The sequence below is a fragment of the Atta cephalotes genome, assembly GCF_000143395.1.
Source record: "Atta cephalotes unplaced genomic scaffold scaffold00052, whole genome shotgun sequence".
Taxonomy (NCBI): Eukaryota; Metazoa; Arthropoda; class Insecta; order Hymenoptera; family Formicidae; genus Atta; species Atta cephalotes.
In genome coordinates this window covers 1,689,991-1,706,212 of record NW_012130116.1, presented here as the reverse complement: position 1 = coordinate 1,706,212, position 16,222 = coordinate 1,689,991, and the positions used below count along the sequence as shown (strand labels likewise).

Below are 16,222 nucleotides of genomic sequence, written 5' to 3'. Positions count from 1 at the left end.
GTCAAGAATAATAGTAACTTATAAATATATTTGGCAATTTTACTGTCCAAGTATGAGGAAGTAGGAAACTATATAAAAATCAGTCAGTTTACAAAAGTCCGGCAGCTCGTAGTCGCGTATAGGAATTAGAAAAACACAATACTTTTGTACAACAAAAACTTAATATATATTATTTGATTTAGTTAAAAATTTATTATTTAATTTGATTCAGTTTGATTCTTTTCTGGATTTCTTAACTGATTGTCAAGGATCGAAAAAATGAGATATCGATATAAACGTGTGATGGATTAAACGAAAATTTACACATTTTTTAAATGATTTTTTACTTACACAATAATAATGTTAGCTTCCACAGATGTAATAGGCACAATCATACGGAGATCCATCAATTCTACATAGAATAGCTATATACAGGAAAAAATAAACATCCGCGAATATAATGCATTCCAAATGAAATGCTAACATTAAATTTGTACACATTACATATTTATTTAACAGCTAGATTCTGTAGCCTGGAGCCGACAGCGTTACTAATTTGTTCTTTATCTACATCCGTGAGTTTTCCGTTGTTTGCCGGAGATTGACCCAATCTAGCACATGCTTTTTTGTGCATGAACCAGTGCAATCTTTGACATTCTCTATCGCAGTATTGTACCGCTTTGCATTTGCTACATTTTTTGGTAGCCTTGTCCTCGCCACAGGTCACGCAAGTCTGGGCGCCATCAAAAAATCCTCGTTGACCGTTAATTGCAGCCGAGATTACAGAAACGGCGGACGGTGGATCTGTGCTCGCCAATGTAGCGACCATTTGACGAAAAATTGTGCTTTCTCTGAATGGAAATTCTCTTACAGATTCCCTCAAAAATGCCTCCTGATACTCTGGTAAACTATCATTTTTGCTGCACTTCAGGAATCTTCGTATCAGAAGTTCTACAGTATCGGACTTCTTTTCTTCACTTTCCTCATTCCCCTTTTCACCTTTTTCTGCCTTCATAGCTTCTTGACGCTTTTGACATTTTAACACTTCGGCAACAACACAACTGAGATAATGGTACTTGAAGGCCATTACTTCATTTATTTCAGCACCTCGAGTCATTTCTTTATAACGCATGGATTCTAATACTTTTTGTATCTGAAAAAAGATGACAAAATGAATAAATATTGAATATGAATACATTTGTTCTTTCAAATCAAAAAACATATATTTGATACATTTTGATATATGAAATGTATGTTTCTTGATATTTTAATATATCTCAAAATATATTCTGATGTATCAAATAAATTATATATTGCATTCAATTATCAATTTGTTCTATATATCTTACTTTTGCTGAATTTTCCAGAAGTGCAGGAAGTCTCTGTAAATTCACGCATACACGTACAGGATTTACATTAACATGCATTATGAATTTATGGAAATAATCTGCTAGATGTGGCGGCAGCATAGGTTCAGTCTGCAAACCCTGTGGCTTAATGTAGTAATCTATATCAGCTTTTGGAATAAAGTTATTGATAGTCGCCACACAATTGTGATTTCCGACAAACGCTGCCATTTGCGCAGCTGTTCTGCCTACACTGTTAGTTGCTGTCAAGCGTGCTCCATGTGACATTAAGAGATGACATAGTTCAGCATTTCCACTTAAAGCAGCAAAATGAAGAGCAGTATATGCATGTTCGTGTTGACATGCATTTACATCAGCACCCTAGAACAAGTAGACATACGAGTTAATTATGTTTTATGTTTGTTATCATGTAGATTAATCTTATTCTTTAATTTATTCTTTATATTTGCTTATTCTTAAAACTAAAAAAAGATGATCTACATTGATAGCAACAGACATATAATAATTAATTTAATCTATATAATCTATATTGATAGAAACAGGAATTCAATAAACATGATTAAAATATTAATAATTTCAGAAATAGAGATGTAAATTCATCATGAGAAGATCGTGTGAACGTCACTTAGACAATACACTTAAATTTATAACAGACTAATCACGAGGCATAACTCTGTTGATACAAAATATTACTGATACAGTCAACATAACCTACTTGATCGAGGAGTAGCTGCACGATTTCCTTATTTCCTTTATAACAGGCATGTTGGAGTGGGCTCATACCATTCTCATCGACAAAATCCATCTTGATCTTCCTCTGTGCCAACAATGTCTTAAGCTCGCACACCTCATTCTTGCTGATCCTCTCGAAAATCTCCTTCTGAAAGTCCGAGAGATCCTCCGTAGCAGGCGCCATATTGTTGTGTGTCGCTCGTAGGCAACGCAAAGCAAGAGCAGGGACAGCTTACTGGAATATTTTATCGATCAATCCGGAAATATCCTCAAGAATAGAATTTTTTTTAATAAACGATCTTTTATCAAATTTAACACAGCTCTACGATTTCAAAAACGTTATTGAAATAAATTTTAATAAAAATTATCGTTTTAATAAGAAATAATATTCAAATAAACAATTCAAATCTTTTAATGATTGTAGAATCGCTAATTGGCTACAGTATGCGACTGAAATTACTTGCACATGCGCAAAGAAATTAAGAATTCGAATGAAATCGCTAAAATCATAGTCTAAAATAATAATAATAATTATAAATAATTATATAATAATTTAATAATTCTTTTGACGAATAATTTATACATGTCAGACAGAAACCTCTAAAAGAGGACATGAGGGCTTTTTCCTGTAACTGCAACATTCCTTCGCACTGCACTACTGTCCTCTGAAGAAGTGGATGCAAACAATATTCAACATATATTCATTTTTTTTTGATAGTTTTGATAAAAATAAATTACTGAAATCGTTGAAATCTCTATTAATTTGATAGATTTATTTTAACGATATCAGCGATTTATTTCCATCAGGAGCGTAAAAAATTGGACATTATGTAGTTTACATTCACTTTCAGAGGGCATTCACATTCAGAGGGCAGTAGTGCGCGGCGGCATTTTGCGGTTACAGGAAAAAGGTTCACGTCCTCTCTCAAGTTTCCTCTGTACATATACATATAATATATTTAAAATAAATTATAATTATTATTTAAAATTCGAAACATCGATTTATTTTTTAATTATTGGCAATTAAAATTGAAAGGACATTGGCAAAAGATGCCAATAAAAAATAGAATTCTTCTTTTTGTCTAAATTTAGACAGACTTGATAGTATTATTCCATATAAAAATATTCATCTATAATTAAAATCTATACATTAATTGATGTTATAAATGAAAATACTTGAATTAAACTAAATAATCACAGTTACGTCATGAATTATCAAGCGAGACTATGGTATAGCATAAAAACTTGAATCACAGAGTTTATCATTGGCTTTTCAATCTTTTGCTTGTTAGAAGAATTTTTAATTCTTTGTTTTCTCTGGTATTACCTTTTCTTTCTTTTAATCTTTGAAGAAGATGGAGAAGAATTTATGTAAAATAATAAAACTCGATTTGTAAAATAATGTCTTAAAGTCCTTTATTTAAATGTTTGTTTTAAAAACGTGCTCTGTCTCAATTTTAGACTTTGTGTGAGATATAAAAACACTTTTAGATTTTAAAAAATAATCAACCTCAAGTCAATTTACAGTCAACATTCAAATCGATAAAAAGTTATCTTATATAAATAGTCGACTAAATGTCGATTTTACAAATTGACTTTAAGTTGACTAAAAAAAGTCGACTGTTAACCATCAAATTATGATGAGTTTAAATTTGCTTTTTAAATTAGAAGATTTAACGAAAGATTTAGAAGGAAAAAAATAAGATTCTATTACAATTGTTTGTGCTCTTTCCGTGCAAAAACAATCTGCCACTGTGACTCAACAAAAATGTAAATAAAAAACATTATCAACAGCGATTTGTTAATTAACGACAATTTTTGGTTACGAGATAATTTCAATTGCGCTTTATACGCGTGATTAGTCCATATAGCGGCTCTTTTAATTTCTTCAGTCAGAATTGAGTAAACCTGATGTAGGCGGTTTAAAGTGTTCATTCATCACACTTTTCGGCGGAAACGCATTTATTGTGACGAAGAAACACCATGATAAGAAATATGAGTAAAACTTGAAGAATTGTTGTAAGCTTGTATCACAAAAAATAAAAAATTTAAAAAGAATTAACAAAAATTCAATTTTTTCAAGCTACGAATGATTTTATATAAATTTAATTTATAAATAAATTTTTTTACTTTTATCTAGGGAAATTAATATAAATCCAGTTTTCGTTAGTTGCGAATAATCTTTGAAATATAAGTGTAATTTACAAATTTTACAAATTTTCTCTCGTTTTATTTAAAGAAGATTATTTTATCTAAAGAATTATTTAAAAAATTATTATTTTTAAATTAAAGATATATTTTAAAGACAATTATTTCTGTTTTTTTACATTTGAGATTTGCTATAATTTTATTTAATGTAAAAGCTTTCTATTCAATGTATTAAAGCTTTCTTCTGATTTTAAAAATAAAATATTCGATAAATTTATCATAGCAAACTTATTGTAGTAACATATTTTTTTATGTACATTGTTAGAAAATTTATATTAAATTTGACACTTGTTATACTCTTTAACACTCTATTCTATATGTTAATTTAACACAAGATAAATATATAGAAAAATAACGCAAATATCATTTAAAATTGAAGAAGATAAACGTAGAAAAAGTAATATTAACATAGTTCATAAACAAACTAACAAATTTTTTAACATATTTTTTTAAAATTAACATTTACGAAATGTTAAACAAATAAATTAATACATATTTTGTATTTATCTTACAATTTACATTTTAAAACACATTATATTTATTTATTCACTTACTTACAAATTGTGTTATTTTGAAGTTAAGAAATCTTGAATATCAATTTAACACAACCTATGTAAACAACATAATTACATTATGTTAAATTAACATATTCAAATATGTTAAAAAATTCATCACAAAATATTAACAGAAACGTGAATGAATCATTTCCAATACGAATATAAAATGTTTTTTTATTGTAGTTTACCTATTTTCGCAAAGAAATCATGATGGTATAAATGATCTAAGCTGTTCCTTTAAACAAAATTTTATTCGACAAAATCATCCTTACATGCATAACGCTACGTCGCTCTGCGGATCAACACTAATCGGGATCGTATTCCAAAGCCGCGGCTGTAACATTCTTCGACGGGATGCGACACGTAGCGGGAAACGGAGCGCACGTGTTCAAGATCAGTTTTGCACCATTCGATTTTCGAAACAATGTATGACTTTTTTTCGGCAATCTACAGTTGAGTAGAAGTATTTTGCAAAGAAGACATACACATCACTAGGTGAGACTCGTCAGGACGTCGAGACTTCCTCCTTCGGATCACTTCTAATTCTCTCTATTTCTTCCATATATCGTTTCATTATTACTGGCGAAAATCTTCATCTCTCCGTAAATGAACATAGATTTATATAAACACAGTGACTAACTAATGTACTTCTTATTTTACTGAATAATGCCCTAGAGATTCAGTCATGGCTGTTGTCTTTGTGAACGAACGGAGTCACTATTATCTCGACATCATGTTGTCAATGCGGCATCGACAATATAATGACTTCATTTTGTCCACATAATATAATCCCACATAATAAATCTAAAGGAAAAAAATATTTTATATTTATTACTTACGAATAATAATAAAATGAAAATAACAATAATGTTAATACGGTCGATTGACAATCATCGGTCACAATCAATTAATTAAAGAAGCGCTAGAAAATACAGTGTGATGTAATGTCATAATCCAAAGCGGTGCAAAACTTTCTTGTGTGCGATTATAAGCCTTGGCGGATGCCCGGCCAATATGGCTCTTGGGCGAGCATGATCGCCCCGACTTGAGAGGGTGGTAGGGAAAAAAAGGTTTATAGTCAACAGGATTATAACTGATGATTTTTTTCTTTTTTCGCAAGCTTTCTTCATCTCGAAGATAAAGTCATTTAAATCCTTCAATCGAGTTAACAAGGCCCGAGCTGCTACCTATGGCTGCGGTGGCAACTCAGATGCGATGTGTATAAAATATATATATATATTTTACTTTTAAATATGTATATACATACACATGTGAGCTTATAGATACGTATACATCTCTGTATCTAAACAACGATCGCTAAATAAACTATATATGTATATATATTGTATGTGTCGCGCGTGCGACGACGCAACCCTGCATACTAGGGATGATAGGTAAGAGATGAGGGATGGAAAACGCAGGTCGCGGCGATCGCCTCGCGATTCTAACGATTTTCTATCACGACGATTTCGAGATGCTTAATTTCTATGCCCGGCCATTTTTCATTGGCCAGTTGATGGGGCTACAATGCGATACATGTATTTATTGTACTTATAAGTATGGTACATCGGAAGTTTCCGTCAGATTCCGATGACTTCTTCATCTCCCGACGAAATGAAGTCGTAGCGCAGCGGGGCATACGTGATATAAGTATCCTTGGATATTCGTAGGATACGCAAATTTGTGCTACTGTTTTGTACCTGTTGAGATTCATTACTACACAAAAAAAAGTTTTTTTATCATGAAGCGAATCAATAAATCATGCAAATTGATTTGATTGATGCACTAATTTGACAATAAATTTAAAACAAAAATTTGGTAAACCAAGAAAAATTAACGAACTACATAATTTGCTACAATTAGTTTACTAAATTAAATTAGTTTAGTAAATAGTAAACTGGGAAAAATTGCGAATGTATGATTAATCTTTTAGCTATGGAGGAGCTATGGAGAAGCTGTACTGCACTTGGCTGCAAAATTTGACTAAAAAGCAAAATTTTTTTCGATAAAACAAATACAAATCGAAATAAATTAGAGTGTCTACTAAATAGTGGCAAGGTATCGAAGCATAGAAAAAAGTAACTGTAGTAGCGTTTTGTCACAAAAGATTTAGAAGAAAAACATTATAATGACATATAAAAGTAACCAAAGGATTAAAGTACATAATATCATGAAAAGAAAAGATTTATTGAAGGTATTACTGAAAAAATTTTCTAAATTAAAAACAAATAAACAAACAAAATTCTGATCATATCAATAAGAATTCTGATTATCTCAAATTATAATAGATTCAATCAGAAAATTTTGTCCATTTTCATTAACTTTTTTCAGAATTCCAATTAATGCAACTAGATTTTTTTCCAATACACAATTAAAACAATCTCCTTTAATTATTTAAAATATTTAAATTAATTCAAATGTTAAAACAATTTTCTAAAAAAATAGTCTTTTATAAAATTATTTGCAAATGCTTATCTCTGGATTTACGTATCTATAAGAACATCCGTCAGATACCTACACTATATCGATCAATTCTACTGGCTCTAACTAATACTAGATAAATGATGAACGATCCTATCGCAATGAAGGCGTTGCATCGAAGGGGAAATCATGGACTGTGCGATATTATGAGAATTAGGAAACGATTTATCGTTCCCGTTACCGCACGACACAATGTATAAGTGGAAGTAGATAGACAAATAGAGTTACGAACCGGCACACGTTAGAATTTGAATACTCGTTTAGTATTATGATTTTAAACTACTGGAGATTGCAACTGATTCATATCGCTGATGCTCCATTATGATGATATTCACACGACGTGTTTATTCGTGAATCGACCCATTTTCATGACACATATTTAATCCTTTGCAATTCTATATCGAGTTGGACTCAATACGTTATGGATTCATTATTATTTAAGTGTTATTATAATCGGAAATCCATATTTTTGAGATCTCTATAAATTCTTCTAAATAATAAAGACCTTTAATTCATATTAGATTGATTAAAAATAAAATTGAAAATATTTTATTTTAGCGAGAAATGGTTTATGGACCGCAAAGAGTTAATCTTTTGTAGTTTCTATAAACAGGAGCTCTTATAAAAAAAAATCATTTGGTATAATCCTTCACATATTTTAAATACTGAAGTGATAAATAATAATAATAATAAATTAGCAATAATACAGTCGGAGAATAGACGCTTCTAAAATTTCTATTAATAACGAAAATTAAACGTTACATCAAATAATATTGATAACAGTTGAATCAAAATTAATCAAAATAAAAATAAAATATGTAACACTATAATTTATCGAAATTATTTTGAACTGCAAAGAGGATTAAATACGTATAAGGTAACCGTTATAGTTTAACTCTCATCAAATGTAATTTCTACGTTCGATATTTAAAACCGAAAGTCACGTAATATTTAACATTGTGTATACAAAAAAAAAGATATGAAAATGCAATACAAAATCTATGATAAAATCAGTATTAAAATCTTCTAATGTTCCACGAATAAACAAGTCGTGCGGAACTGTTTAACATGTAAAATAATATTATTAAGATGAATTAAACTCGTGGTTCAATTTTCTAGAGAATTTTTAAAAAATCGCGTATCATATATTCACGGATCTTTAATAGATACATATATAAGGAAATAATCGATGACTAGAAGAGCGTGAACCCAGTGATCGAAAATTGTATCTATATAAAAAACGCATTATTTTGCTGACGCCTAACTATTTGCAAGCTACTATTGTCTATTGTATTTATGTTTATGTTAACTATAGTCTATTATATCATATTATATGTCTATTACTCTGTTAACATGTAGTCTTTTTCATAAAGCTTTGCAATAAACGAAATTAAATTAAATTAAATTAAATTAAATTATTTCATGCTACGATGATGTTCGACACAGGATTGAGCAGGCTATCAATGAAGCGTATTCACACCGGTAATAAGACCTAATAAATTGCTTAACGTTTTACCGGTGATTATAATTTGCGTATAGTCCACACAGCATTTATCATCCAGGCTTACGAAAGCCCGGAGGACTGGTCAAACGGAAATATAATTTATCTAATCCATTTTCTAAGACACTGACACCGATTAATCGTGATTAACTCAATTCCCTTTCACTTTTCTATTTTATAGACAACAATGTGATCTAGCAAGAGAATCGTCAATCACAATCAATTAATCGGAATAGTGTAATCATCTCCTATAAGATATCTTAACATTATAATCTCTGTTTTATAACATCTTTATATGAAGTAAACATTTTACGATTGCTCGCATAACATAACTCGCATAACATCGGAATTGAAATAAATGATTGTTATCAATATTAATGAAATAACGGATTGATATTAAACAACAAAGTTCGTTTCGCGAGACGACTGGGGAATCTTTTACGCAAGAAGGAATTTTATTGAAGATAATGTTTCTCAGTTAGTTACCTCAAAGCGAGTCCATTAGTTGGCACGCTCCAGGGAAATACCGAATCGATTCATTAAAGATCGAGACTACGCTAAATTAGACATTTTGCGCGTAAATTATTTTCCTAGGTTTAAAGCTGTCATCCAAAGTAGGTAAGATCTGGTAGGATCGTAATAAACTCTTATTAGTGACAATAGCTCGTTTGTGATAAACATTGTCCATTAGAAGAAGCGTAAACATCAAGTGCTTGTTCGCTATGACGTTTCATCAATCTCATGCGATTCGTCGTGTGCTCCAATGACGCGCGTTATTATATTTACAAGATAGGGATTATCGTTAAGAGGTCCGATTAAACCCATCCGAGGGAAAGCATGGCTGACGACGTTACGTTGGTGTTATCACGATGGCACCCATTCTCTTCTCTAGATTTTTTATCATCTGTATTCTTGTAACAGAAGGAACAAAGTGCAATCCGATGCGCGAACGTTGAATCGCGAATTCTCGATCACGATTCAAGGAAGAAAACCACGTCGTCAATCAAGTCAGTATCCTCAAGATTCAAATGCGCTCAAGTGTCGTATATTGCTCCATTGATAAGAGACTTGTTTTGTTTGATCGGATTGTTACTTGTTGTGGGATCTTGCTCGGCGATCGTGCTCTAGCAGAGGTATACTTGGAACCGGGCACCGTGCAAAATCACAACCGCACTGTCCTAGACTGGCTCGGGGGGCGGATCGTTCCCCTTGACACTCTCTCTAGATTGAATCATTACCTCCGTCTGTTCCTTAGTTAATTCGTGATCCTTGGTAATTTCGAAGTCTTGCTCGGCTAGGAAACTTCGACGAATCGCACCGTTCGCCACTGAGGACAGATCGTTTCTCTGATGTTGCGTGTCCCGCCAAGGTGTCGTTAAGATCTTCAACCTCTACGTTGAAATTTGATGCGTATACCACGTTATTTTTTTCAGAAAGCCAAATATTACAAATATAATTTAAAGAATTTAAAGAATTTAATTTTAATAAAATTAATTTATCAAGTCATAATTAATCTCTATCTTTTCAATAAAATTATCTACTAAACTCAAGTGTATAAATCAAAGCATATAATATGTCCTTTAGTTATATTCGTAAATTATATTCGTATCAAAGAAAGCAAAGTATCTTTTTTGTCGAATATTTTTTTAATAATAAATATATACAATTTTAATTTTGTATATTTAAAAAAATTTTTTTATTTCGATAAATTTAGATATAATAATCATATTATATATAAAATTTAAATAAAATACTTACTTGAACAAAAGATCCGGATGTGCTGCTAATTTTGTAGATGGCCATACCTGGGATCATGATGATAGAAGAACATGCGATTAACCAGCCTAATATATTTGCCCAAACTGGATAAGTGTAGTCCTCGTATGATAATGGTTCGTAGCCCATTAGACCGTAGACAATAATAAACTATAAATAAATAAAAGACAAACGTACATGTAATAAATACGATGAGACTTTTATTAGCACGATGTTAAATTAATTCAGTATTTGTTTCATCACGCAAAAAAATCCAAATTTAATTTTTCAAATTTAATTTTGACTGAGAAAATATTTTATTGTTAAAATAAAAACAAAATACAACAAATGAGTTTTAAAAATAAAGACAAGAAACATGATTGTTATATATATATATACAGTAACTTCTTCCCATAAAAATTAGATAAAATAAAATAAAAACTGAAACAAAATTAGAAGATAGTCAAGAATATTTATTTCAAATAAATTTATTATAATTATAAATATTATTATAATTAAATTTATTATAACTATCATAAATATTATTATTACCTTCGTTACATAAAAAATAGAAAAAATATATTTAAAAATATATTTAACAATAAAAATTGTTAGAAGTATAAGTTCTTTTTTAAATGATACTTAATGAGCAATCTTATATTATTTTCGGATACAGCTATATTGTGACATACCATAAGGAAAAGTGGTGCTACAAATTTCCAGCATACTCGCCAGTAGATACCAGGTCTGAATCCGATCATGTCTTTGATATCAGCGCAAAATCGGTCCGTTCCATAAATCCAACTGACCGCGATTGTTTCTGCCAAAACGGCGAACAGCATCGAGTACCCAGCCGCATATCGATCCAACAGATGGAAAAAGTAAAACCCACCCTGTATTAAAAAGCAATAATCTTCTGTTTATAACGTGAGGCACACGAATTAAGAATTAAATATTGTTTTGCATAAATCTAACACGATTTATAACAATACAAAAATGTAAAATGGTCTTAATATTGTAATTCAAGACTTCAGAAAATAAGACTTCAAAAAATTATCTAAGAGAGAGAAATTTTAAAAATTAATACTTATCAAAAGTTCTTTTAAAATATACACTTTTAAGATATACTTTTTACACTTGTTTTTATATTATCTAAAAGTTTCTATTGAATTAGAAATAAATTGGATTAGTATTTAACGTATCCATAATTTTAGCAATTAGAATATCTACCTGTGAGCAAGAAGCAAGCCCAACCAGAAAATATAAAGTGAATAAGCACGCCACAAAGACCTCACGATTATTTCCGATTATTGGAAACTCGTCGCTCAGTGCCGTTATAATTGCTTCTGAACCTCCGAACTATAAAATCACATTAATTTCGATCTTAATTATTCGTGAGCGAGAAGATCCATCGCTTAATGGAAAGATATTTTCAACATATTATATTTAATATCAAATGGTAGCTTTATATGAAAAAAAATAAAAAAATATCAATTAAAAATGTAAATTATTATTGTTAAAGTAATTCATATACGAATATTACATATACGAAAGAGAGAGAGATAAAAACGCACCGAGCTGTCTAAACCGAGTGTGAGCAACATCATGAAGAAAATGAGAGCCCAAAATGTCGAGCCGGGCATCGTAGCAATGGCTGCCGGATAGACGATAAAAACCAGACCAGGTCCTTCCGTAGCGACATCCTGGATAGACTTGCCACTGGCACGTGCCATATAACCGAGCACCGAGAATATGACAAATCCGGCAACGAAAGATGTTGCACTGTTGATTAAACTTGTCAGCAGAGCGTCTCTGCGGAGAATATGAGTGTCAGACGAGATCATATGGGTTTGCGCAAAAAAATCCGATTTTCTTACTTGTAAACATTGTTGTGATATTTGTTGTAGCTCGCGTAGGCCAATAACACACCGAATCCTGGTCCTAGAGAGAAGAATACTTGCGTCGCCGCGTCCACCCACACCTAGAAAAAAGCGGAAAGAATATCCTCATAAAAGCGATAAAACATAGTCCTACACTTTCATAATAAAAAATATAATAGTTAAGTTTTGTAAAAAACAGAAATTACAAATTATTTTACTCTTTTATATCTTCAATTTATTTCTGTTATAACGTACATTTAAAATTTTGTAAAAAATAAGCAATATAAATTATTTACACACAACAAGAAAAGAAAGAAAATCTTTAATGATCAAACTGGATCTTATTTAATGCTACCAGTAAATTTTAAGAATCCACATATGTATATATACACATAGTTTAGAAGCTTCAGTTTCTCATTATTTTAATGGTGTCTATAAATTATTAATAACTTTCATAAATAAATTATTTTCGTTATGGCAAGTATATTAATCACATATTTACTATAACGAGCGATACATGTACATATAAAAAAAAGCATTGTGTAAGTATACAAGTATGCATTAAAAAAAGAATCTAATTTCTCGAAGAAGAGAGAGCAAAGGAAAAAGGGGAGTACTAGCCAATACATCAGTTTGATTCTTCTCGTACATCCACGGTGATGCGGTGATCAACAAATCCACTTTCTCACTGGTATAAAACCCACTTTAGCAACGATGGTAAGCGGCTAAAGTCGCCGTCGTCGTGGAATGCATTCCGCGTGCGAAGCACGAGGGTCGACGTGCGTTCTAACGTTCTAGCGTGTGCCCTATCAGACTCTAATGTTCATTATGACAGCTACACAGAGTTTCCATTTTCACCATCGTCAGTTAACCCTGCACGTTCCTTTTACTCCATTTTACCCCATACCTCGGCCGCCTCGGCCACCATACCCGATCTCTCCCCCCCCCCCCCTTCCGCTCGCTTTCGTTCTCGAACCCGCTCGCGATCCTATAAATGCATTAGCTCCCAAAGTTTTCTCCTTTTGTCATTGCCACGGGAATACGTCGCGGTTCGTGGTAATCCAGGTCAACGGTAATAAAACAATAATCACGAGCGCGACCGATACTTTCCTTTTATATAGTTTTATTAAAAAATAAATTCCATATTGTGAACGAACAATTTTTCAATGCTTTGTAAAAGAGTAACGTTTTCTATATTACAATATATGCTTAAATAATTAATATTTCGTATAGTTTATTTCCTTAATCACATAAGATTTAATTGTATAATAAAATGGAATTATAAATTACTTTTAATCATTATTAAGTAACAATTACATATTAATTTTATTGATTAATTGTGACTATTAACTTTATTTAAATTTATTTATTATTAATTTTTTTAATCTTGACAAAATATATTTGTATTATATAAATAGAAATTAAAAAAAATAAGTTATGTTCTTATCACTGCATTGCATTAAAATTTTCTTAATCAATTTCACCAAATTTCAGTTATACTATTTCATTTGAAGTGTAACTAGTGTATACTAGTCCCAGCTATAAAGAACAGACTATAATAAATTGGATAAAAATTTATTTCCTAAAAATCATGCTATATATTCCAAATATTGCACATCGATGCGATATCAAAACATTACGTACGTACCTCTGCCTTTGTGATAACATTGAAATTTGGACTGAGATAATAACGGATTCCTTCCATGCTGCCCGGCAAAGTGACACCTCTTATTAGCAAAATTAGCAGAACTGCATAAGGAAAAAGAGCGGTAAACCAGACTACCTGTAACACAAAAGATCACTCGGTCTATAATTGTATCCTTATGATCGGAAATACATATATCTTAGATAGCACTTGATAGAGCTTTGAGTTTTACGGTGCTTTATTATAGATCTTCGCGAAAATATGCCTCATCGAGACTCACTTGCCCGCCTTTAGGATCTCGAATCTCTGATGAGGCATTCAGCTTACCTTGCCGGAAGTCGAGATGCCCTTCCACAGAGAAAAGTAGCAGACTAGATAGACCACGAGCAAGCATAGAGCGATGTCCCACTTAATGGCACCAAGGTCGTGCAAACCTTCGCTTTGGTGTAGTTCCAGAATAGCGCGACTTAAGGAAAAAAAGTTTTGTAATTTATGAAGATATTGAATAAATGAATTGCTTAAAAAAAGAAAGATTTATATTTAATATTGATAATATGTTAACGTTTAATAATTCAAGACAAAAATCCAAAGTATATAAAAATGTATGTTTAACTTAATATTTAAAAAATCCTTTTCATAATATATTATAATCATTTTTATTATAGTTTTATTAAAATAAATTTAAGTTAAAAAGATAATGAAATAGTTCAATATTTAAGATAAATGTCTAATTCTTTAAGTATTATTCAAATGCGAGAATTATCGATTATTTTAAATTATGCATATTTGAACATTCTTTGCATTACATAGAAATTAATTTTTTGCCAAGAATTCAAATTTTTTAAAAACACTAATCGTTTTGCTAATTATTTACCAAATTTAACATTAAGTATTAATATGAAACATCAAAGATGAATTTTGTTTTCATATATGAAATGTCACTCACTTAAAGTATTCATGCGCAGCACTCGTATAATTATCCATTGTACTCTGAACAGCAGCATCCGATCCTAAATCGACTAGCAGCCGAGTGGTATTTCCAAAATTCTCATTAATCTCGCTGTTCATATCCGCAAGTGCGTACGAGATATTCGCATCGAACTCGCGACACAATGGTGTGTTCCAATCATTGTCACAGGAGGTCCACGGCAGCATCGTGGCGAAAGAAGCGAAGAAATAGCGAAGCGACCAGGCGATGATGACGTTATAGTAAAAATCAACGTAAAACGCGATTAGGACCACTGCATATCCGATACCTGATCAAGAATAATACATGTTTTCAGATCGAACAATGACCATCGCACGATGATAAAAGTCATTTTCTTGAAAAAAAAATTTAGTTTCTATTTTTATATTTCCAATGTGATCTAATAATTAATGTAAAGATTTTTAATGATTGTTGACTAAAACAATTTAAATTTAAATAAGAAACTTATTAATCCATGAGATTATTGTTAATGCTCTTGTTTCTACTTAAAATTATGAATATCATAATTTAATATATAATAAAGGACATTTACATTTTTATTATAAAAAATTTTACTATCCAAAGATTCTTTTTAACTATTTATTGCCTCCTTACTATCGTATGTGGATCTCAGTATGATGTGATCTCTGTAATCTGTGAAGTATAAGATTACTAAACAAATTAGCACGATAATTGCGTAGACGCGAAAAAAAATCGAAACCAGGCAGAAACATTAGAAACACACCGTCCTTCCTATAAAGATATTATTTCTTACGCATACATACATTGTATACAAATACATCGTGATCTTCTCTACTGATAAGATCGCGCATACTACAATACGTATGTACGTATATGTTAGATGCGTTTATCGCACGACGCAGAAATACGACGATGGAGAATCTCGATTGATCATACGGCGATCAACGGTCGGACAGATGGAGCGAAATTGTGGCTGTGGAAATGAAGTTGGAAATCGGCGGAAATGGAGACTCTTTACGTGGAGAAGTACCGGTCGCGTTTCTCGCATCCTACGATTCTCTCGGATTTATACGTGTCGCATAAAATACCAACGGCTGTATTACGAGAGAGATCTATAAAACAAGGGATATATATACATATATATATACACACATACACAATATATTAC

General features: G+C 31.2%; 2 protein-coding genes across 2 annotated transcripts in view; both read right to left on the bottom strand.

The window, feature by feature from the left end:
• Positions 1 to 487: 487 nt before the first annotated feature.
• LOC105623077 (ankyrin repeat and MYND domain-containing protein 2) lies at positions 488 to 2,262 on the bottom strand. The gene is made up of 3 exons (XM_012204478.1): positions 2,062 to 2,262; positions 1,329 to 1,706; positions 488 to 1,132 (listed from the first exon to the last, which is right to left on the bottom strand). The coding sequence occupies exons 1-3, from the start codon at positions 2,260 to 2,262 to the stop codon at positions 488 to 490; spliced, it is 1,224 nt and encodes a 407-aa protein (XP_012059868.1).
• Positions 2,263 to 10,003: 7,741 nt separating this feature from the next.
• The window catches only part of LOC105623076 (sodium-dependent noradrenaline transporter), a 16,782-nt gene continuing 10,563 nt past the window's right edge, over positions 10,004 to 16,222 (bottom strand). The window contains exons 3-11 of the mRNA XM_012204477.1: positions 15,052 to 15,361; positions 14,433 to 14,571; positions 14,109 to 14,243; positions 12,458 to 12,561; positions 12,155 to 12,392; positions 11,811 to 11,939; positions 11,273 to 11,473; positions 10,584 to 10,751; positions 10,004 to 10,216 (exon numbers count right to left, since the gene is read on the bottom strand). Of these exons, the coding sequence (XP_012059867.1) occupies positions 10,004 to 10,216; positions 10,584 to 10,751; positions 11,273 to 11,473; positions 11,811 to 11,939; positions 12,155 to 12,392; positions 12,458 to 12,561; positions 14,109 to 14,243; positions 14,433 to 14,571; positions 15,052 to 15,361 (1,637 nt within the window). The remainder of the gene's footprint in view (positions 10,217 to 10,583; positions 10,752 to 11,272; positions 11,474 to 11,810; positions 11,940 to 12,154; positions 12,393 to 12,457; positions 12,562 to 14,108; positions 14,244 to 14,432; positions 14,572 to 15,051; positions 15,362 to 16,222) is intronic.

Excerpts from the sequence above, each read along its gene's own strand:
- LOC105623077 (XM_012204478.1), bottom strand. The coding sequence starts at position 2,262 with ATGGCGCCTGCTACGGAGGATCTCTCGGACTTTCAGAAGGAGATTTTC. Across the intron at positions 1,707-2,061 it reads TGCAGCTACTCCTCGATCAA|GGTGCTGATGTAAATGCATG; the intron begins GTAGGTTATGTT and ends TACTTGTTCTAG. Across the intron at positions 1,133-1,328 it reads TTCTGGAAAATTCAGCAAAA|ATACAAAAAGTATTAGAATC; the intron begins GTAAGATATATA and ends ATCTTTTTTCAG.